Below are 23,878 nucleotides of genomic sequence, written 5' to 3'. Positions count from 1 at the left end.
TACCCTCTGCTTTTTTTTCATCATTTCTCCCATCCCTCAGAAGTCCCAAACCTTGTTTGTGTCTACCCTCAAAATGAATGTTGGTATCTATGGACTGTGGTAGCACCGAGTTGCCAAATGACTCCAGAACTGTGCATCCTTGTGCCTGATCTCTCCTATTTTTTTTACGGAATTTTTAAATCAGTGCCAGGCACTGCACTAAGTGCTGGAGCACACAGCCCATGTCCTACATGGAGCTCACAGTCTTAATCCCTGTTTTACAGATGAGGTAACTGAGGCACAGAAAAGTTAAGTGATTTGTCCAAGGTCACACGGCAGACAAGTGGAGGAGCCGGGATTAGAACCTGAGTCTGTCTGACTCCCAGGCCCGTACTCTATCCACTAAGCCATGCAGACAGAAACTCCTCACCCTCGGCTTCAAGGCTCTCCATCACCTCGCCCCCTCCTACCTCACCTCCCTTCTCTCCTTCTACAGCCCAGCCCACATCATCCCCCTGGCCTGGAATGCCCTCCCTCCCCACATCCACCAAGCTAGCTCTCTTCCTCCCTTCAAGGCCCTACTGAGAGCTTACCTCCTCCAGGAGGCCTTCCCAGACTGAGCCCTCTTTTTCCCTCCCCTTCCTTCCCCTCTCCTTCCCCCCGCCTTACCTCCTTCCCTTCCCCACAGCACCTGTATATATGTATATATGTTTGTACGTATTTATTACTCTATTTTACTTGTACATATCTATTCTATTTATTGTATTTTGTTAATATGTTTTGTTTTGTTCTCTGTCTCCCCCTTCTAGACTGTGAGCCCACTGTTGGGTAGGAACCGTCTCTGTATGTTGCCAACTTGTACTTCCCAAGCGCTTAGTACAGTGCTCTGCACACAGTAAGTGCTCAGTAAATATGATTGATGCTGGATCTCTTCTATTGCCTGTTTCAGTACAAAATGATGTGTTAAAAACCATTTTACTGTCTGTTTTTTGGAGAAGACTAGTTTAAAAATTTCTTCAAACTGCACAACTTCATTGATCCACAAATACAAGGGTTCGATCACTTTTAAGTTTTTTTTTTTTTAAAAAAGGATGTTCAAGCATGCTAAACGTATAGCTCACAGGGTGCATTGGAGCACCCTTTTGTGATGTCTACGTTCTGTTCCGGACGGCCTTCAAATAATAATGATAATGATGGCATTTATTAAGCGCTTACTATGTGCAAAGCACTGTTCTAAGCGCTGGGGAGGTTACAAGGTGATCAGGTTGTCCCCCGGGGGGCTCACAGTCTTCATCCCTATTCTACAGATGAGGTAACTGAGGCACAGAGAAGTTAAGTGACTTGCTCAAAGTCACACAGCTGACAATTGGCGGAGCCGGAATTTGAACCCGTGACCCCTGACTCCAAAGCCCATGCTGTTTTCCACTGAGCCACACTGCTTCTCTGTTCCAGAAGCAACAATTGGGGCCGGCAGTGGTCCGATGCTGAGCCTGGAGGAGAACCAGTGGCATTGTTACCTTGGCTGATTTGTCGCGGTGCCCAACGCTTCCATAAAATTGGTGCCCTGCCTATGGTCAGGTTGTATTGGCCTTGGCCTAGATAAGGGCAGTGTTGTGTTTTGGGGACTACTAGCTGGTACATGTTGGGTGGAGACGATATTTTCTAAATAGATCCAGGTGCCTCTAATAAGGAGTTTCTCTAAAATTAAATTTTGAACTACTGTGGCTGATCCATTTTATTATGCCCAAGAAAGGATCTTAAAAGGAAGGAATTTTGATCGCTTCTGACTTGCAAGATCAACCAGCCTGTGGCTGCTGGTCATGCTCAGCTCTGACAACCACTTGTAAAGGATTTATGTAATCTAATAGAGGAAGGCAAGATTGAATCTGAAAAAGCCAGAGCATAGAGAGGGTGGCAAGAAGAGAGCTGGGACCGATTCCGAGGAAAACGTAAATTAGCTTCAGTTAGCTGTATTCTGTTATTTCTCTCCTGGCTTTTTTTCCGGTTCAATTCCCAAGCCAAACCACATACTCCAACTGCATCTCTGCTCCCTCGTGACTTCCCACTCCCTCTTAACTCCCCAAATCCTTGCACTGTGAAGTAAATGACCCAGATGGGCTCCTGTGAGGCATTCGTGCTAAAGAATATAGTCCAGATGGTTTGATCAGCAGGGAAAGTGCATCCAGTCAAATGTTGTGCTTGTACTGTCTCCCTCAGTTTCAAAAATCTCCAGTGGCTACCAATCAATCTGCGCATCAGGCAGAAACTCCTCACCCTCGGCTTCAAGGCTCTCCATCACCTCGCCCCCTCCTACCTCACCTCCCTTCTCTCCTTCTACAGCCCACCCTGCATCCTGCTCCTCTGCCTCTAATCTCCTCACCATGCCTTGTTCTCACCTGTCCCGCCATCGACCCCCGGCCCACGTCCTCCCCCAGGCCTGGAATGCCCTCCCTCTGCCCGTCCGCCAAGCTAGCTCTCTTCCTCCCTTCAAGGCCCTACTGAGAGCTCACCTCCTCCAGGAGGCCTTCCCAGACTGAGCCCCTTCCTTCCTCTCCCCCTCGTCCCCCTCTCCATCCCCCCATCTTACCTCCTTCCCTTCCCCACAGCACCTGTATATATGTATATATGTTTGTACATATTTATTACTCTATTTATTTTACTTGTACATATCTAATCTATTTATTTTATTTTGTTAGTATGTTTGGTTTTGTTCTCTGTCTCCCCTTTCTAGACTGTGAGCCCACTGTTGGGTAGGCACTTTCTCTATATGTTGCCTGCTTGTACTTCCCAAGCATTTAGTACAGTGCTCTGCACACAGTAAGCGCTCAATAAATACGATTGATTGATTGATTTAGTTAATAAAAACAGGAGAGCGATAGGGGAGGCATTTTAGGATAAATAATGCAGTATCCTTAGATACCTTTAATTTGTGTAGATATAGGTTTAGTATAATGCTAAAAGGCTGGCTGGCATATAGATTTGGATGCAGTTTTCAAAGTGCAAACTCATATATGGGGAGATTATTAGTATTACAGTTTCAGAAAAAGACCCTCACATGATAAGGCTGCCAGCTCTTTTCCGACATTTTTCACTGTAATCTCAAGAATAGTCACTTCAGATTTCTCCAAATAGATCATTTCTTTTGGAAATATCCTTAGGAAGCTTATGACAAGACCCACACTTCAATCCTTTTTGCAAGAAAGTAGCACTAAGCTTTTGGTAGTAATTATTTCCTCCCTCATTTTCTCTCTCCACTTAAAAAGCATGCAGAATCACTCCCAAGGTTAGAATAACTCCACATAAGATACTTAGACTCTCTCAACCTCTCAACCTCTCGATTTGAGTGAACCTCATTGATGCATGGGTATTTTTTTTTAATTGCTGTCTTGGAAAGCATTGTCTACTTTTTTAAAGGCTGTAATTTTCTTATTAGCAGAGCCAGTAAAAATAATGGAGCTTCTTTACTCAGTCATTCATTCATTCATTCAATCGTATTTATTGAGCGCTTACTGTGTGCAGAGCACTGTACTAAGCGCTTGGGAAGTACAAATCGGCAACATATAGACACAGTCCCTACCCAACAGTGGGCTCACAGTCTAGAAGAGGGAGACAGAGAACAAAACATATTAACAAAATAAAATAAGTAGAAGAAATATGTACAAGTAAAATAGAGTAATAAATACGTACAAACATATATACATATATACAAGTGCTGTGGGGAAGGGAAGGAGGTATGGTGGGGGGATGGAGAGGGGGAGGAGGGGGGGAGGAAGGAGGGGGCTCAGTCTGGGAAGGCCTCCTGGAGGAGGTGAGCTCTCAGTAGGGCCTTGAAGGGAGGAAGAGAGCTAGCTTGGCGGATGTGGGGAGGGAGGGCATTCCAGGCCAGGGGGATGACGTGGACCGGGGGTCGATGGCGGCACAGGCGAGAATGAGGCATGGTGAGGAGATTAGCTGCAGAGGAGCGGAGGGTGCGGGCTGGGCTGTAGAAGGAGAGAAGGGAGGTGAGGTAGGAGGGGGCGAGGTGATGGAGAGCCTTGAAGCCGAGTGTGAGGAGTTTCTGCCTGATGCATAGGTTTATTGGTAGCCACTGGGGATTTTTGAGGAGGGGAGTAACATGCCCAGAGCGTTTCTGGACAAAGACAATCTGGGCAGCGGCGTGAAGTATGAATTGAAGTGGGGAGAGACAGGAGGATGGGAGATTGGAGAGGAGGCTGATAATACAGTAATCCAGACGGGATAGGATGAGAGCTTGAACGAGCAGGGTAGCGGTTTGGATGGAGAGGAAAGGGTGAATCTTGGCAATGTTGCGGAGGTGAGACTGGCAGGTTTTGGTGATGGCTTGGATGTGAGGGGTGAACGAGAGAGCGGAGTCAAGGGTGACACCAAGGTTGCAGGCTTGTGAGACGGGAAGGATGGTAGTGCCATCAACAGTGATGGGAAAGTCAGGGAGAGGGCAGGGTTTGGGAGGGAAGACAAGTTCAGTCATCAGAGCTTTGGTCTCATTCACTGGTGAAATCCCTAATCACGAAAAGTGCTCCTGTTAGAAAGTAATTTGCACTGTTTGTGACTGTAGCCTTGAGCAACCTAGGCATTCCAGTGTGATGTCTCTATTATATCAGGTCCCTACCCAGTCTCCTGTCTGACCACTTTGCCTTTTATGTCTTTGTCATATTTTTATTGCTTGACCTGAAGACAGAGCAGCAGCGTGGCGTTGTGGAAAGACCCAGGCCTGAGGGTCAGAGGACCTGGTTTCTAATCCTGGCTCGCCACTTGTCTGCATGTGACCTTGGGCAAGTCACTTAACTTATATGGGCATCAGTTTCGTCCCCTGTAAAAGGGGAATTTAACATCTGTCCTCCCTCCTACTTCGACTGGGAGCTGCATGTGGAACATTGGACTGTGTCCGACCTGATAAGCTTGTATCTACCCCAGCCCTTAGAACAATGCTTATCACATAGTAAGCACATAACAAATATAATTATTATTATTGTACAATAAATGATCTCTTTAAACTGTTCTGTTTCGGTTACATATTTAGCGAGGGTATTGGCCACTTACACTCCAGTGCCTGTAGGAATTGACTTAAACCGTGTGGTGTAGTGTAAAGAACATGGGGCTCTAAGTCTGTAGACCCCAGGTTCTGTGCCCAGCTGTGCCACTGGCCTGCTTTGTGACCTTGGGGCAAGTCACTTAGCCATTTTATGGAAGCAGAGAGAGATTATGAGATACCAGCTTTTCCCCTACCTCCTAGATTTCTGGGGCAGGGACTTTGTTCTGTTAATCTTGCATTATATATAGTACTTCTGCACATACTGAGCACTTAACAAATACCGTAGTTACTATTGCTTTCATTTTCTTTTTCTTTGCCTTACATGTGACTAGGGAACATTCTGGCAGTCAGTAGGCAGGAAGGGTCTAGATTTATAGTCCCCTTTATGATTTTTCCCCTGAAGTATTCATGTGATAGATTGAATAGTAATACCCCATGACTGCAGTTGATTCACCTAATCTCTCTCTTTCTCTCTTTCATTTCTAGCTCGATGTGTTTGATGCTGCTGAGCGGTACCAACAGGCTGGCCTTCCTCTGATTGTGCTGGCTGGTAAAGAATATGGCTCAGGAAGTTCCAGAGACTGGGCGGCAAAGGGACCTTTTCTACTGGTGAGTAGATATTGAAAGCCCTAAAAGGAAGGAGAGACTTTAGTAGTAATAATAATAATTGTGGTATTTAAGCACTTCCTATGTACCACACTGGACTACGTGCTGGGATACATATAGGAAAATAAGGTCGGATATAGTCCCTGTCCCACAAGGGGCTCACAGTCTAGGTTGAAGCTATAATAACAATTTTGATTTTTTCCTGAAAATCTTTGTTAATCAAGACTTAAACCATTGAAACATCACACCCAACATTTTAGGAATATGACCCTAAGAATGAGATCTAAGCAACTACTTAAAAATGTGTCAGTCAATCAGTGGTATTTATTGAGCACTTATTATGCGCAGAGCACTATACTACATGCTTGGGAGACCCATTCCCTGCCCACAAGGAGTTTAACCGTCTAGGGGGGAGATAGACATTAAAATAAATTGTGGATGCATATATAAATGCTATGTCCTCTCAGGATCGCACCTGGAGAGTTTCCAGTACTCTACCGGTCTCGGCTATGGGAAGGTGAGTCAAGCAGAGGCATAGGGAAGCAACATGGACTAGTGGATGGAGCATAGGCCTGGAAGTCAGAAGGTCGTTGGTTCTAATCCCAGCTCTGCCACTTGTCTGCTGTATGGCTTTGGGCAAGTCACTTCACTTCTCTGTGCCTTGGTTACCTCATCTGTAAAATGGGGATTAAGACTGTGAGCCCCATGAAGGACAGGGACTGTGTCCAACCCAATTTGCTTGCATTCACCCCAGTGCTTAGTACAGTGCCTGGCACATAATAAGCGCTTAAATACCATGATGATTATACACATTCCATTCCTAGCTTGGGCAGTGGCTAGCGAGTGGAAGGCAATCTGCTACAAGTCAAAACTCACTTGTGCTGGGCAGCAGTGGCATGGGAGAGAGTTTAGGGCGGAGACTTGTTTACTTGAAGAAGGCAATGGTAAACCATTTCCGTATATTTACCAAGAAAACTCTATGGATGCACTACCAGAACGATTGCAGATGGAGTGTGGCATTGAGGGAGAGATGTGTCCACGGAGTTGCTATGGTTCGGAGATGACTCAACAGCATGACAAGACATATCAATGCTGTGGGGCTGAGGGTGGGGTGAATATCAAGTGCCTAAACGGTACAGATCCAAGTGCATAGGTGATGCAGAAGAGAGAGGAAGAAGGGGAAATGAGGGATTGTTTGGCAAAAGCCTCTTAGAGATGTGATTTTTTTTAAAGGGTTAAATAGAAGTGAGAAAGTTCAGAGTTTTTTGCCAAGAAGAATGCCACCAAGAATAATAAATGATAAATGAAGTATTTGTTAAGTGCTTACAAATGTGCCAAGCACTGGGGTAGATACAAGATAAGCAGGTTGGGTACACACGGGGCTTATAGTGTAAATAGGGGAGGGAGAACAGGTATTACAGATGAAGAAACCGAGGGCCAGAGAAGTCGTGACTTGCTCAAGATCACACAGGTGAGTGGCAGAGCCAGGATTAGAACCCAATCAATCAATCAATCAATCGTATTTATTGAGCGCTTACTATGTGCAGAGCACTGTACTAAGCGCTTGGGAAGTACAAATTGGCAACACATAGAGACAGTCCCTACCCAACAGTGGGCTCACAGTCTAAAAGGGGGAGACAGAGAACAGAACCAAACGTACCAACAAAATAAAATAAATAGGATAGAAATGTACAAGTAAAATAAATAAATAAATAGAGTAATAAATATGTACAACCATATATACATATATACAGGTGCTGTGGGGAAGGGAAGGAGGTAAGATGGGGGGATGGAGAGGGGGACGAGGGGGAGAGGAAGGAAGGGGCTCAGTCTGGGAAGTCCTCCTGGAGGAGGTGAGCTCTCAGCAGGGCCTTGAAGGGAGGAAGAGAGCTAGCTTGGCGGAGGGGCAGAGGGAGGGCATTCCAGGCCCGGGGGATGACGTGGGCCAGGGGTCGATGGCGGGACAGGCGAGAACGAGGTACAGTGAGGAGATTAGCGGTGGAGGAGCGGAGGGTGCAGTCCCTCAACTCCTAGACTCATGCTCTTTCCACTAGACCACATTAGGTCCCCACCCTCTTCCTCTGCCTCCAGGCTCACTTTATGAATAAAAACTACAAAGGCTGTGTTCAATGCAGGGCATTCTTCGGATAAGAGATATGATGAGACTAGCAAATAATTTATTCTAAGAAATGTAGACTTCTTATACTGGTGGAAAGTGTTTATATTTTATTCAAAATATGTTTGCTTCTTTTGGACATGTTTACAGAAAACAAAATCATGCTTTTCTCTCACTATTTTAATCGATTAGGGAATCAAAGCAGTCCTAGCTGAGAGCTATGAGCGAATTCACCGCAGTAACCTAGTAGGAATGGGAGTAATCCCTCTGGAATATCTGCCTGGGGAGACTGCTGATACACTTGGACTTTCTGGACGGGAGCGTTACACAATTATCATTCCAGAAAACCTCAAGCCAAGAATGAATGTCCAGATCAAGGTAAATAGAATTCCCCTAGACCATCTCTAGCCAAGATGTGTATAAGGTCCTGAGTCCATTTTGTTGGGTTTCGTTGAGATGCTCGTAGCATCTTGGAAAATTACAGAACTGGGTAGCTGACAAAAGAATTACTGAATGTTGAATCACGCCACTGAAGTGTCATTTTTTTTTTGAGGCACTCTCTCCTTCACATCCCTTGTCGCACTCTAGCAGTGCTGCTAATTATGTAAACTTGTGCAAGCATATAAACATTTTGTATTCTAAATTTTAATGATCCTGCCCCCATTTACCAATGCCCCATCTCTTCCTCCAAGTCACCCATGGATCCTTTGACTGCTGCACCCCCAACTTCTGAATCACTATGCTAAGGTACATAAACATCTGGGCAGAGCAAACATACTCAAGTGCTCCCCTACAAACACAGGAATAAAATGACTAGAAGAAAGTGACAGGACTCAATTTCTTTTGCAGTTCCCTGCCAAATTTATATTTCTGCTCTAATGCTTTTCTGATTAGAAGTTGGTTGTTTTTAAAGCATCGGAGCAGCCCCATGCATTCAGTAGGGCTCAGAGATAGTTGAAGATGGTTAATCATAAACTTCACATTACTGGAATCTCTCTGTCCCTTTTCATTTAAAGTGTACTTCTACGTAGAACTGTGCAACAGAAAAATCCCAACGTAACCTGCTCCCAACATCTTTGATAGCTTGAGTTATATCCTCTTAGAAAAATAATAGAGCCCAGGGGTAACTCTGACCACCAGAGGCAGGCAACAACTTGTACAGTTGCAGGCTTGCCCTAGCCAGACTTCATGAATGGGTGGGCAGAGACACCCACTCTTTCCTGACTCCACGCAGCATAAAAGTTACTAGGTTTGGGACAGGAAGAGGGCCTACCACCAAACCTTTTTAATTATAGTATTTGTTAAGTGCTTACTATGTGCTAGGCACTGTTCTAAGCGCTGGAGTAGATACAAGCTAACCAGGATGGACACAGTTCATGTCCCACATGGGGCTTACAGCCTTAAGCCCCATTTTACAGATGAGGTAGCAGGCACAGAGAAGTTAAATGACTTACCCAAGGTCACACAGAAGACAAGTGGCAGAGCCGGACCTAGAATCCAGGACCTCCTGACTCCCCGGCCCATGCTCTATCCACTAGGCCACGCTGCTTCTCTTTTGACTAGAGGCTTCCCGGGCAGTTTCCATTGATGGTGTCTGGAGCATGTTCTTTCTCAGTTGGTTGACTGGCCCCTCTCTATGTTTTTGGCCATTACAGCTGGATACTGGGAAGACCTTCGAAGCTGTCATGAGGTTTGACACTGATGTGGAGCTCACCTATTTCCACAATGGGGGCATCCTCAACTACATGATCCGGAAAATGGCTAAATAGGCTCGTGTCGCCATCAAGACAAGATCTAGTGAGGGGTCATTGACCACGGAAGCGAAAACCCTGAAATGAAAGTCTCCTGGTGGATCGTGTCACTATAGGCCTCATTAACACCATTAGAAAGTGTGTGCATTGTGATTTTTCTTTTGTTGTTGTTATTGCTTGATATACAAAGCCTGATTTTCCCCACAGCTGGTGGAGAGAATGAGTGGAAAGAGTTTTATGTTGAGCAGACCTGAAGCTGTTAATCATTAGCTGTTGACTTTTATCCCCATTCTTCTCTAAACTGTCTCTACCTTGTCTGACTATGCTTCCTCTTCTTCAGTGAGATTTTTTGCTTTAGTTCCCATTCTCCTTAGCAGTATATCCAGAATTTAACTGACAGTGCAACGAAGGGCTTTCTTTAGCCTCCACACCCAAGTAATGAGAGACTCTCTTTTTTTGGTTTCCATTTTCTCTGCAGTAGTTAATCAGAATATTCATTTGAGGGAATTAACCTTGAAATTATTCAATTCCATAGCTTTATACAGGTTAACAAGAAAAAGAAATGTGAACTTCTTTCGTTAACATCTTCCTCCGGAAGCTCTGCTTTCTATTTTGTAACAGGAGACCTCTGTGGGAGGTGGGGAGTGACAGGGCTGGTGGGGAGAAAGAACATTTCAAACTTAAATGAGATTAAATCTATTTTCAAAAAGTGTTGACTTTGGAAATGAGTTCTCTGTGCTGTTATATCTGTGGAGCAACTATTTTGAATGGAGTGAGTCATTGTTCTTTCAACATCTTGAACCCTGGATGATCTTGCAGTTCTTTAAGTGGGGTTTTGGGGGGTTTGGGTTTTTCTTTCTTTTTTTGTAGAGACAATTCTCTTCCAATTTTAGTTTTCCCCGACAGAAATGCGTCTTCGTAGCCAATCATTTCTTGGTCCTTCATACTTTGAGCAAAAGCGCAGCTCTCTCCCGTCCCCCAAAAGGGAAAGATCAGGAGGTAGGAGCTTGCATTAATTCATTCATTCAATCGTATTTATTGAGCGCTTACTGTGTGCAGAGCACTGTACTAAGCGCTTGGGAAGTACAAGTTGGCAACATATAGAGACAGTCCCTTCCCAACAGTGGGCTCACAGTCTAGAAGACTGCAAGTCTAGAAGAAGGTGCATACCACCTTGGTGAACTTGCCACTTCATCAGCTGAACTCTGTTCACTAACTTTGATCCTTTCTGGTTGATCTATTAAGTCATACTTTATAGCTTACTAGTTAGCTTTGGGAGGAGTGCTTTGTGAAGTTGTAAGGAAAAAATTTGAGTCCTGAACTCAGTGTCACCCAAAGGATTAGCAGTGAATGTTAATTTGCTACACAAGAAACACTTCCAGGTAATGGGCTGGTGTAATTATGGAAGTAGAAATAGCCCGTGGCAATTAACTATTAAGTGTGGTATTTGTTAAGTGCTTACTATGTGCCAAGCACTTTGTCACAGTACTAAACCCTGGGATAGATACAAGATAATCAGGTCCCTCATGGGGCTCACATTCTAAGTAGGAAGGAAAACAGGTATTGACCCTGCATTTTGCAGATAATGGAACTGAGGCACAGAGAAGTGAAATGACTTGCCCAAGGTCACAAAGCAGACCAGTGGCAGAGCTGGACTTAGAACCCAGGTCCTCTGACGTCCAGGCTCATGCTTTATCCACTAAGCCACGCTGTTTCCCAAATCTTATTTTGAGGCCTGTTGGGAAATGACATTTTCTCTGCCCTCTATTTTCTTGTTCTTATAAAATGAGGATTTGATACTATTCACAAATGCCATTGTTGTTGCTATTGATGATTGCAGTGTGTTTTGAGATATTTGGGTGACAAGAGCTCTGCCATATCATAGCATCGCCTTTGCAGAGCCCCTTTCTTTGGGAAGTGTCAGTGACTTTACAGAAGTGATCACGTGCACGGTTGGATTTCTTGGAGTAGAGGTGGCCTAGCACTAGAAAAAAAGGCCATGGTGAAAATGGAGCCAGACTTTGAAGACCCATCTAAACAAAGCAAGGGTCCTTCCATTGCCACGGGCTCCCTACATCATAAGACCACCCCAGACCAAGTAACTAACCTTTCTTTGTTTTCTGCTTATTGGCTTGTTATTTACTTGAAACACCAGTTTGTCTCAGATCTATAGATTTGGCTTTTTGTATTCTAAGGTGATGGCCTAGAAATTCACCCCTTTGTCACAAGTTCTGAGATTTTATAGTCAGTGATTTAGCTGGTCCAGACCACTGTGTATGTTGTCACATCTCACCCACATAAATCAACATTCAGGGGATTAAGGGAAATGAAGGTTTAGAAAAAGGTGTATTAAGAAGTATGAAAAAGTGTTCTCAGCTCTAGGTATTGGGAGCTGGTTTGAATTCAGTGTAACGTAAAAGGTCATACATAGGTTCTGAATGTTCTGATGTATGCAGTTTTTTGGCTTGGTTTTAAGCAAATTAGAAACAACACTTGTCTTCTGACAATTAGCAAAAAAACAACCTTTAAAGAGCTATCTGGAAACTAGATTAGAGATGGGAATAGCAAGGGAGGAGGAGATGTCTTGATAGCCCCCTAGGAATTGAAAGCAAATGAGTCTGCGGGATGAGAAAGCAAATGGATTATTACATACTGTTATTTTTGCTACTACTGCTCATTATCAAAGCAATCTGAGTACTCCTAAATTTCATGACCAGTGGTCACTTATGACCTTGAAGACAAATTGAATATCAGGCTAGCCCCATAGCACAAGTACCTGCAGTATCCTAACGGTGATGAGGAAAATATCATCTACCAAGAGGCTGTTTCTAAATGCAAGCAAATTTGGTGGCAGGCAGCTGCCATTTTCTAGAAAGACTGGTATTTAAAGGTAGACCAGAAATCAGCCATTAGCCCCCTTAAGGTATTACGATAATTAAGAAGCGATCATTGAAAAGCTAAAACAAAATGCTTCTGTAAATGAAAAGTGGGCAGATGTATCCAGGTTGCATAAAAAGCAGGTTTAGGCAATGTTTTTCCTGGATTTGTTACCTCAGTCTTGCAAACACCAGTTGAGAATGAAGGTAAAACATCCTACCCACATAAGCTGTTTACCTCCCAAGTTGATTTGGGGAGGCAAGAGTAGGGCAGAGGTAAGGCTAAAGAAGTACATATAAGATTTACCATTCAGAAAAAACATTTCAAAAAAAAATTACAAAACTGGGGGTCCAAGGTAATATTGGGCAGAGCTGGGATGGGAGGTGATGTAACTGCTGTAGATGCCTGCAATTCCCCCAGTGGGGGAATGAGTGAAACAGTGTGATGTGTTACCATTGCAAGAGATAGCATATAGCCATGCAGAGATACTTTTTTTAAATTAAACATCAGTGTTGATTTATGCAAAGTCTAGCCCGACCATTTGTGCAGTATTCTTTGTTTGGCATCTATAATTAAAATTCCCTAGAAGAGGGAAGGATTGGTGTTAGAAAGTGAGCATGTGCTCATGCATTTTGATTAAATCCATTCAAAGCATTGATGACCAAAACCATCAGCTGGTCTGTGCTAGGTTATCTCCCTTATGCATACAATATAGAAGTCTATTCAGTCAAGAACCCTGCTCCTGGCATGTGCTAATCCAAACCATCTGGAAGAATTCTTTTTTAAAATAAAACTTCCAGGACTAATAATAATAATAATAATAATAATAGCATTTGTTAAGCGCTTACTATGTGCCAAGCACTGTTCTAAGCACTGGGGGGATACAAGGTAATCAGGTTGTCCCATATGGGGTTTGCAGACTTACTCCCCATTTTCCAGATGAGGTAACTGAGGCATGGAGAAGTTAAGTGACTTGCCCAAAGTTGCACAGCTAACAAGTGATGGAGCTGGTATTAGAACCCATGACCTCTGACTCTCATGCCTGGGCTCTTTCCACTGAGCCACGCTGATTCTCTAGAGATCCAACAGCTTCCCTTGATAATATTTTAATTAGTGATAGGGAAGCAGTGTGGCCTAATGGATAGAGCACAGGCCTAGGAGTCAGAAGGACCTGGGTTTTAATGATGATTTCACCACTTGTCTGCACTGTGACACTGGACAAGTCATTTCATTTCTCTGTGCCTCGGTTACCTCATGTTTAAAATGGGAATTAAGGCTGTGAGCCCCATGTGGGACAAGGACCGTGTCCAACCTGATTGGCTCATAGCTACCCCAGCCTTAGAACTGTGCCTGGCACATAGTAAGTGCTTATCAAATACCACGTTAAAAAAGGGTAGGAAATTCTTTCAGGTTTAATCAAACTCAAAACAGTTTAGTTCTACTGCTCTTGTTTAGGCCTCTGTTGGCCATTGATCAGATTCTCCTCATAAGAGTCCTAGATACGCTTAAGTATGACTTTATCTGATGCCTCCTAAATTGTGCTTTTCTAAGTTTTCTGTGCTAAATTGTGTTACCACTAGAGAACCGATCTTGAGAAAGCTCAAAACAGAAATGCTCTCCAAGAGCAACTCCCCTGCATCGATTCCTCTGTAGCTGTACCTTGATGCTTTTCATTTTCATTTCTGTCATCATCACCATTGGTTAATATACTGTCTCCCATCAAAAAAACATCAGATGAGCCTTGGTCTTGAGGCTTCAGAATCGAGGATCTGGTTGAAGAAATGGATTCTAACGAGAGTGGTTTGTACAACACCATTTTCACTCTCCTTTCCCCTGTAAGACATATACCCATGGGGCCATGAAGTGTAAAAAGGGAGTGAGTGGTAGTTGGGGAGGCATACTGTGAAATGTAAGTAGGATTTTTTTTTAACATGCAGGGTATTGAGCACTTACTGTGGTCAGAGCACTGAACTAAGTGTTCGGGAGAGCATGACATAGAGTAGGTAGACACATTCCCTGCCCACAGCGAGCTTACAGTCTACAGGGGGAAACAGACATTAATATAAATAAATCAATTATGGCTACGGACACAAATATTGTGAGGTTGAGGGAGGGTTGAATAAAGAGTGCAAATCCAAATACTAGGAGGATGCAGAAGAGAGTGGGAGAAAAGTAGCAAAGAGGCTGGAGGAGAGACCAAGGGAGAGGAATGGCTAGCACATTTGAGTTCCCCATAGACTGATTTCTTACTGGTTCCTTCTGCAGATTCTCTTAGACCACTGCTCTCTCAAACTAACTTTGTATGCACTGGGCCACTGGGCATGTGGGAAGGCTCAAGGCATGGCTATATGCTTTTTCTATTCTTTTCCTCCCCTTGCCCAGATGTGATTTTGGTCCCAAGCCAAAGCGAACCAGATAGTGTGCCTGGCACAGGCTCCACACTCATCAGACTACACTGCAGATGACAATGCCAAATAACAAGCAGGGACAAATGGGAATGCTGACCATCGTTTGTGTGCTGCAGTCTGCACCGTAGGGCTCCCAAGGTGGTCTCAAGCACCAAGAGGACAGATGCCATGAACGATGCCCGCTTTCCCATTACGTCCACGTTTAGTCGTTCACCTTGACACCTCCTCTTCCCAACCCCACTCAACCTCCATTTGCTGGATAGAGTGTGAAGCTGCAGAGCTCACACAGGGTTGCAGTCTATTCCAGGTAACTCTTGGAGATTGCCAGGCAATGATCAAAACCTGCTGGGAAGCCTCCACTTTAGCAGAAGTTGCTAGCTTTGGGTAATTATTGAAAGGGAGGTTTGCTTGCTGATTTCTTCACTGTCCCTCGCCGCTTCTATCCCAGTAGCGAAGATTGAAGGATAAAGGATCTTGCTTGATTGGCAGTCCCACCAGTCAGTGAACTACTTGGTTAGCTTAGTCACTGTTTTGACAAACCTTCCCATAGACCAGACAATGAGGCACATGGCTTCACAAGTATTCCTCCCAGTGTGTGGCACCATGTGATGATGTCACAGGCACCATTTTGCCACAGGCTGTGAATTTTGCAATTCCTTGGAGGGACAACCCCCCCCCCCCCCCCGCCCCGCCCCCGAGCCCCTCACTTTCCCCAGAGCTTCTGTGTTTCCCTCTCAAGTAAGCATGAAATCTGGTGAAGGTTCCAAGTCACGGAACTTGAGGACAGGAACCAAACCAGAAAGGGAGGTCTGGTGCTAAGAACTATATACATTTTTTTTAAAAAAATCTGACCCAAGTGACCGTTACTGTATTGGAACCAATCAGGTGATTGGGAAGCTGAAAAATGGACTAGCCCCACTATTTCTATCCCACTCAGCTTCCTCTCCCACCCCAGCCCCACCCCCCTCCACTAACTAGAATCCCCAGCTCTGTCACTTGCCTGCTGTGTGACCTTGGGCAAGTCACTTAACTTCCCCAAACCTCAGTTTCCTCATATGTAAAATAGGGATTCAACAACTGTGAGCCCTGTGTGAGACAGAGACAGTGCAGTGCTTGGCTCCTAATAAGCACTTAAAAAATCTTCTCCTCCTTTTTCTTCTCCTCCTCCATCTTGTTTTCCTTCTCTTTTCCCTTCTCCTCCTCATCACTAATGCTACTGTTATCACTGTTATCATTATTATTGTCGGTCTAGAGCCAAAGAGAAGCAACAGCCTTTGTGCTGCCGAAGGGCCCTCCGCTCTCCTCTGCATACCTTCAGCCAGGTAAAGACCCGTCCCACTGGAGCACGATGTGCAATGGAGGATCCCCAGGGGCTCTGGAGAGACAGTGTCCTTCACTGCTGGGCTGTAACCACCTTTGCCTCTCTTAGAACCATTGACTGGCCCTGCCGGACCAGTAAGGAACCTGAAAAATGGTCATCTAACAGCAGCATACTGCAGGTATTTTTTCTTTTTTTCCTCATTGTTCATTTATTGGCTTTGCTCTATTTATACTGTTTCTCTCCTTGAAGGGTTACTGTCAGGCCTTCCCAACTCCCTTCTTAGATTGTGAGCACTCTAAAGGACTTGGACTTGGTCAGATTCAGTATGCTTGTACTTTTCCACAAAGAAAGCACCGACATTGCATTGCTTTTTTTTAAATATGGTATTTAAGTGCCAGGCTCTATTATCATTTATGAAAACCAATACATAAACATGGATAATGTCTGGATCAATCTTCACAGGATTATCATCAGTGTAAGGGTATTAGTCATTATCAGTGTGCAAAAGGCATGTCCATTATACATTAATATTACAGCTTGTTTGGGTTAGGGGTATCTGAATACACAAAGTTGTCTACATCATTTAAATATGTATATTCATGCATATCTAAATCCACCACATACATCTGCTCCCAAACCAAACATTCAGTGTAGAAATGGGTATCTTTATAGCAATGTTCATCTGCATATATGTATAGTTTAACTGATCTTGTTGTTGGGTACGGACCGTCTCTATATGTTGCCAATTTGTACTTCCCAAGTGCTTAGTACAGTGCTCTGCACACAGTAAGCGCTCAATAAATATGATTGAATGAATGAATCTTTAAATGGTTGCAACTAAATCCCTAAAATCCAAAGGCAGATTTGTAGTAGAGATTGGAGTTGGAGGAGACTGGGAGACCAGCACGAAGGCTGATGCAATAGTCTACCCATGGCAAGGCCAGAGCTTGTAACAGGGCAGTGGCAGTTGCAGTGAAGAGGAAGGGAGGATCTAGATGATGTACAGGAAGAACCAGCAGGATCTGGCAATAGATTGAAAATGAGAGTTGAAAGATGTTGAGCCATTAGCGTGGCTGAGTGTAAAGAGCCCAGGCTTTGGAGTCAGAGGTCATGGGTTCAAATCCCCGCTCTGCCAACTGTCAGCTGTGTGACTTTGGGCAAGTCACTTAACTTCTCTGGGCCTCAGTTACCTCATCTGTAAAATGGGGATTAAGACTGTGAGCCCCCCTTGGGACAACCTGATCACCTTGTAACCTCCTTAGCACTTAGAACAGTGCTTTGCACATAGCGCTTAAATACCATTATTATTATTATTATTATTATTATTATTATATTATTATTATTATTATTATTATTATGAATGACAAGAAGACTGCAGGCTTCTGGGATAGAAGTATTGACTGAGATGGAAAAGTTAGTTGGAAGAGTGGGTTAAGGGGAAAAGATAGGGAGTTTCGTTTTAGACATGGTGAGTTTGAGGTGTCGGTAGGATATCCTTATGGGAAGGGAATGTGTTGACCAACTTTGTTGGATTGTAATAATAATGGTATTTGTTAAGCACTTACTATGTGCCAAGCATTCTTCTAAGCACTGGGGTAGATACAAGGTAATCAGGTTGTCCCACATGGGGCTCACACTCAATCTTCATTTTACAGATAAGGTAACTGAGGCACAGAGAAGTTAAGTGACTTGCCCAAAGTCACACAACTGACTAATGGCAGAGCCACCAAGCACTCAGTACAGTACGTGGCATACAGTAATGCGCTCAATACATACCTAGACTTGATTGAGATGTCTTGGAGGCGAAAGGAGATGTGGGATTGCAGGCCAGATGAGTGATCAGAGCTAGAGAAACGGGGGAGTCATCCCTACAGAGGAAGTGGCTAAAGCCATGTGAACATATGAGTTCCTCTTAAGAGTGAGTGTTAATCAAGAATAGAGGACTCAGGCAAAGTCTAGGGGGATGAGAGGCAGAGAAGCCAGAGAACAAAAACTAAGAAAGGTAAGAAGCAAATCAGGTTATTTCACTAGCAAAACTGAGGCCTGATGGTGTTTTGAGGAGGAGGGAGTTGTACAATGTGAAAAGCAGCTGAGTGATCAAGGAGGATCAGGATGAAGGAGAGCCCTATGGACTTAGCTATTAGGAGGCCATGGCTGGTCGGTTATGAAGCATTTAATGAGCACCTACCTTTCAGTACCAAGAAAGGTGACTCCTCTAGTTTGTAAAAGTTTTTATGTTCATCTCCCCCACTCGACTGCAAGCTCCTTGTGGGCAGGGATCATGCCTACCAACCCTATTGCATTGTTCTCTGTGCTTAGAACAGTATGTGCTTAGAACGACACATATGAAGCACAAGTAAATGGCACTGATTGATTAACTCGAGAGTGCAGTCGCGGTAGAGTGAAGGGGCCAAAAGCCAGAGGGCAGTACATTGACAAGAGAGTTGGGGGAGAGGAAATGAAGGCAGCAGATGTAAATGACCTGTTCTAGGATTTTGGATAGGAATGGGAGCTAGGGGATGACAACAATCGCTGGGAACAGAGGAGACTTGAGCATGTTTGAAGGCAGTAGGGAAGGAGTCATCAGAGAGTGAGAGGTTGAAAATGGCATAGGGGAGGGGAGGAGCAAAGATTTTAGGAAGGGAGAGACCAGACAAAGGTTGTGGGCAGGGACTGTGTCTGCCAACTGTGTTGTATTGTACTCTCCCAAGGGTTTAGTGCAGTGCCACTGACTGATCGAGAGGGGTTAGGGCCAGGGGTGCATGTAATGGGGGTGAATGTATAAAGCAGGCAGCAGATGTCCTCATGCCCAGGCTTTCTCTAGACCACAAAAAACCATAGCTGTGGGAATATCGAGTGTTTAGTTATGCAACCTTCCCAGGGGAGTAATGATGTAAAAGTCAAAAACAAGGGCTAGAGGTGGACAGCTTCATCTCTTCTTATTAAAAATATTGCATTTGACCCACTCACTCTCTCAAAATAGGAGCCTATTTGGTTATTATAAAAATTGGGAGCAGATTGAGAACTATCAAAGCAGTTATTCAAATGAAGCCTACAATTAATACAGACATCCCCCTCATAAAGCTCTTTTAGCGCACTTTTTGCAATAGCAGGTATTCCTTAGAGGGCTGTCACTTCAAGAGAACCTTGGGTCAAACACCTTCCCCTCAGAAGTACTTTGATGCCCAATTTTAATTTAGCCGGGAGAAAGACACAGCTCTCTGGCATAGGTAAGGATAAGTCTGTTAGTACATTGCTGACTAGGATGTTAAATAGTAACACTGAAAATTAAGTACTATATTTACAAAGTAGGGGAAAGATCTGCTTCAAATATGTGTAGAGTGTTGGTTCATTGGCTGCTGAAGCAGGTCAGCTTGGCAAGTGAAATGCTGCCACCCACCAGCTCTGGGCCTTAGTCTTTGCTTCCACTTGGGGACAGGGGCTTGCCACCCCAGACCTGGTGTGCCTGATCTGAGGGGGTTGAGCCAGGCTGCGCTGAGTCCAGGCTCACTGTCCCAGAGCTTGCATGCAGTGGCCTGTAATCCAGAAGTGGCTGTGGGGGAAGAGAGAGGAAAAAGTCTCTCTCTTTCCTGTTCTCCCTTGCCCTGATGTTCTCTGAGCACTCCCTTTCCTGCTTTGCTCTCCCCAGTCCAGCCCCAGAAAGCAACCTCTAGGCTGTAAATGATAATGATAATTGTGGGTATTTAAGCACTTACTATGAGCCAGGCACTGTACTAAGTGCTGGGGTAGATACAAACAAATCAAGTTGGACACAGTCCCTGTCCCACAGAGGATTTACAGTCTTAATCCCCATTTTACAGATGAGGGAACTGAGGCACATTCATTCATTCAATCATATTTATTGAGCGCTAAGTGCAGAACACTGTACTAAGAAGAGAAGTGACTTGACCAAGGTCACACAGCAGACAAGTGGTGGAGCCGGCATCAGAACCTCGACCTTCTGACTCCCAGGCTCACGCTCAAACTCACTGTGAGCAGGGAACATGTCTACCAACTCGAATTGTACTCTCCCAAGAACTTAGTCCAATAGAGTAAGCACTCATTAAGTATGATTGATTGATCCACAATTACTCCAGGAAACCATTCAGGGGTCCAGTGGAGAGCTGCAGTGTGAGGGTGCACACAGCTGTCCCCATCAAGCCCCAATACTTACACAAGTCTTCCACCCCAGTATATCTGGGTGATAGTGCAGTCAGCTATTTTAGGTGGCAAGAGTGGGTACCCAAAATTTGTTATCTGTAATCAGGAGGTATGACTTTGGCACAAACATTTCAAGATACATAGATGTACACAAAAGCTAATTAAAAATACTTAATCAGATATATATTGCTATTTGATCATGTAACTATACATGCTTTTTTTTTCATTCCTGGTTTTATTTGGGTGTTGGATTGCACTTTCCTGTGAGAAACTACATTTTGGTTAGCATGCTAATTGGTTCTAAGAAAATAGTACTGAATGGGATCTAGCAGTATCAATATTGAAATGAACGAGAGATAAAGGAAGTGCAATCATGTGGATACTTCTGCTGCATCAAATGGAATCTTCACAAATTTAAAGTATTTCCATTTTGGATAAACATGCTGAGCTCCAGTAAAAATATCTTCCACTACAAAACTTTCAATTTTTATGACTGGCATTTCAAAGACCTTATATCGCACAAAGATTCCCCAGTCATGATGACACTCTCGCTCCTTGCAATATATTTTCATTTTTTTCTCAAAGTTCCCATACCGTTTTTGCTTTGGGTGTGGCTCAGCAACAAAGCGACTCTTAAAGGTCTCACCTAGGACCGTATGATGAGACTCCTGCAACCGAAGGGATGAAATAAAGAAAGTTGTAAGGAGGCTTTGGAATCAGCAACTCTACGACACCATAAATTAATTGCTATTGCACCCTGCACATCAGAGCTTAAGAAATACTATGTTACACCTGTATAATAATTGTCATATTTGTTCAGCACTTATTCTGTGTCAAGTGCTGGGGCAGATACTGACTAATCAGGTTGGACACAGTCCCTATCACTCAAGGGGCTCACGGTCTTAATCCCCATTTTTTACAAATGAAGGAACTGAGGCCCAGAGAAATTAAGTGACTTGCCCAAGGTCACACAGCAGACAAGTGGCAGAGCTGGGATTAGAACCCACGTCCTCTGACTCCCAAGCCCATGCTTTTGCCACTAGGCCATGCTGCTTCTCACTTTACAGATGAGAAGTTAAGTGACTTGCTTAAGGTCCCAAAGTAGACAAGTGGTAGAGCCAGTATTAGAACCCAGGTCTCCTGACTCCCAATCCCGTGCTCTATCCCCAGGCAATGTGACGGGGCACCTTCCTTATACATGTGGGAGTACTGATTTGTCCCCATGGTGGGCAGGAAATGTGTCTGTCTGTCTGTTATTTTGTACTCTTCCAAGTGCTTAGTTCAGTGCTCTGCACACAGTAAGTGCTCAAATACGATTGACTGACTGACACGTGATCAGGATTTAAACTCTGTGCTCATGAATCTTAACTTTCTGTATCACCAAAGGCACCTGAGTACTTTTCATAATGCTCTCTTCACTTGCTGCTGTTGGTTTGCCACACATGTCAATTGGCTATTCAGTGGCTATAATAGAGGATCCACTTGTGGGGTGGGCAGCACACTTGATGGTATTCTTATGACCTTATGGCATCTCCTCTCTACTGGAAACTGGCAAACGTACACAGCAGAAAGTGAGGAGGGAATAAAGGGGAGCGGACTGGGAAAGCTGAGCAAGTGGCTGCATCACTCAAGACCAGAAATCAACCTGATTTTAAGGATGAATTATACTGAATTTAAAGAATATCAAAGAGCAATCAAACAGGAGGGATGCATATTACAAAGTTATTTTTTTATCATTATTATTGGCTTAGGGACCAAAGGCAGGAATGTTCAAAAGATATCCAAAAAAAAGTTTGGCTAAACATTTCTGTGTCTGTCCCCAACTCGAGACAGTAACTCCTTGTGGCCAGGGAATGCATCTATTGACTCTACTATATTGTTCTCAAGTGCCTAGTACAATGCTCAATACATAGTAAGCACTCAAATACTACTGAATGATTGACTCATCACATTTTGATGCTTTTGCAGTAAATCTGTGGCTTTCCCTGAACAGAAAAACCTTAGGTGAGTGAATATAAGATTTCACATATTTTTCATAAAGGCTTGGCAAAAGTGGCTAGCTGCTAAAATAAGCACAGCAGCAGGCTATTTCAGAATTTTGAAGAAGTTTTGCCAATCAAAAGTGCTAGAAAGCTGTATTTGACTGTGGGAAGCTGTCAAACAGCCAAATCTGGAAGGGGTGGCTTACCTCGACGATCCGGATATCATTGGCATAGCACGCCAAGACTTTGCATTTTCCGCAAAGTAATTTCCATTTGTTCACCTCTGGCTCAGACGTGTTTTCTATCGTATTATCTCGGATGGTCTTTTCTTGAATTTGCAGGTTGTGAATCTAAAATAAACCCCAAACACTTTGAAAAAGCACACCAACTATTATAGAAAGCCTGGAATGAAAAATACAATGATCAACCAAGAATATACTCAATGGCAATTCCTGGGAATTCGAGGGTTTGAGGTTGGGTTTGGGAGCAACCCAACAGTTGTTTTGGATTGGTACACTTCAAAGCAGGCCTCACTTCAAGCTGGATTTTGTACGAGAGAAAACGTATTTTAAATGGACTATCCACTACTGATTATTGCCTAAGACGTCTGAGTACTTGCCCATAGAATTAAAGTTTTCAATCAATCAAGGAAACAAGTTTGTTTCCTTAGACTTTAAATGTAAGGGAGTCACCACAGTGGAATTCACGCTACAATCAAGTTCTTAGCTGTGCTCTGCACACAGTAAGCGTTCAATAAATGACTGACTGAATGAATAGATGACTGATTCGTTGATTAACAAGATCACACTGATACCTAATAAGCTTTTACCTCTTAAAAACCAACCATTGATACCCATAAAACTAACACACAACAGTGATGATCAGAGTCAGAAATGGTAACATGCTGCTCACCCTTTTTACAAGTTCCCCCTCATTCCACTTCTGCATCTCTAAAATGGATTCATTCATCATCTCTTCGTGGATCATATTTGTCTTTTCTCTTTCAATTAATTCTTCCTTACTAGACACAAGGAAGCACTTGCTGTCTTTTGCTCGTCCTCGACCTGAAACAGGAAATTGTTTATTGGTTTTTTTTTTCAGACTTTTAAAACAACCACCACAGGAAGCCAATGTCTTTGTCCGCACCATGCTTTCATTTTCCAAAATTATTTTCAAGCTGCAAATTGAGCGATGTTCAAGGTCGCTGGAGTTCGACTTGGTATGGCAAATGAAACCCTAGTAGCCAGAAATAGAATATAGTAAATCAAGCCAAATATATCACCTTATAATATTTCCAAAGCAAGATGTACGTGTGGCGATTACAGGGATTCCTGCTAGAGCAAGTCTTTTGAGAGTCCAGTACTGATTGAACTCAACAGAAGGATAAAACATAGTTACCACAATGTGACTATGAATTGGTTAAAACTTAATGAGGTTTTGCCAAAACTTCTAAAGATCTCTAAAACTTATTTCAAGCAGCATGACAGGATCCCATGGCAACATATCAGTAGGCTGTTATTTCAAAGTAACCAATTACAGCTATTTAAAATCATTGCTTACTGGAAACCGACTTTTAACAGTTGCATATTAGTTCCTTGTGGCAGGTAAAATTTCAGATTGCTTGAAA

The 23,878-nt window shown here is 43.7% G+C and overlaps 2 protein-coding genes across 6 annotated transcripts in view; one reads left to right on the top strand and one right to left on the bottom strand.

Moving 5' to 3' along the window:
• ACO1 (aconitase 1) overlaps nt 1-10,214 on the top strand; it is a 59,081-nt gene extending 48,867 nt beyond the window's left edge. For all 5 annotated transcript variants that reach the window (XM_038769396.1, XM_038769393.1, XM_038769394.1 and 2 more), the window contains 3 exons: nt 5,516-5,638; nt 7,944-8,129; nt 9,407-10,214. In XM_038769396.1, the coding sequence (XP_038625324.1) occupies nt 5,516-5,638; nt 7,944-8,129; nt 9,407-9,520 (423 nt within the window). In that variant the 3' untranslated portion in view covers nt 9,521-10,214. The remainder of the gene's footprint in view (nt 1-5,515; nt 5,639-7,943; nt 8,130-9,406) is intronic.
• Nucleotides 10,215-20,128: 9,914 nt separating this feature from the next.
• The window catches only part of DDX58 (DExD/H-box helicase 58), a 46,362-nt gene continuing 42,612 nt past the window's right edge, over nt 20,129-23,878 (bottom strand). Inside the window, exons 16-18 of the mRNA XM_038769420.1 lie at nt 23,164-23,315; nt 22,458-22,601; nt 20,129-20,937 (exon numbers count right to left, since the gene is read on the bottom strand). Coding sequence (XP_038625348.1) covers nt 20,641-20,937; nt 22,458-22,601; nt 23,164-23,315 — 593 coding nt within the window. The 3' untranslated portion in view covers nt 20,129-20,640. The remainder of the gene's footprint in view (nt 20,938-22,457; nt 22,602-23,163; nt 23,316-23,878) is intronic.

This window comes from Tachyglossus aculeatus, chromosome X4 (assembly GCF_015852505.1).
Source record: "Tachyglossus aculeatus isolate mTacAcu1 chromosome X4, mTacAcu1.pri, whole genome shotgun sequence".
NCBI classification, from domain to species: Eukaryota; Metazoa; Chordata; class Mammalia; order Monotremata; family Tachyglossidae; genus Tachyglossus; species Tachyglossus aculeatus.
Note: the sequence above shows the minus strand (reverse complement) of the source record. Positions and strands in the feature narration are given on the sequence as shown.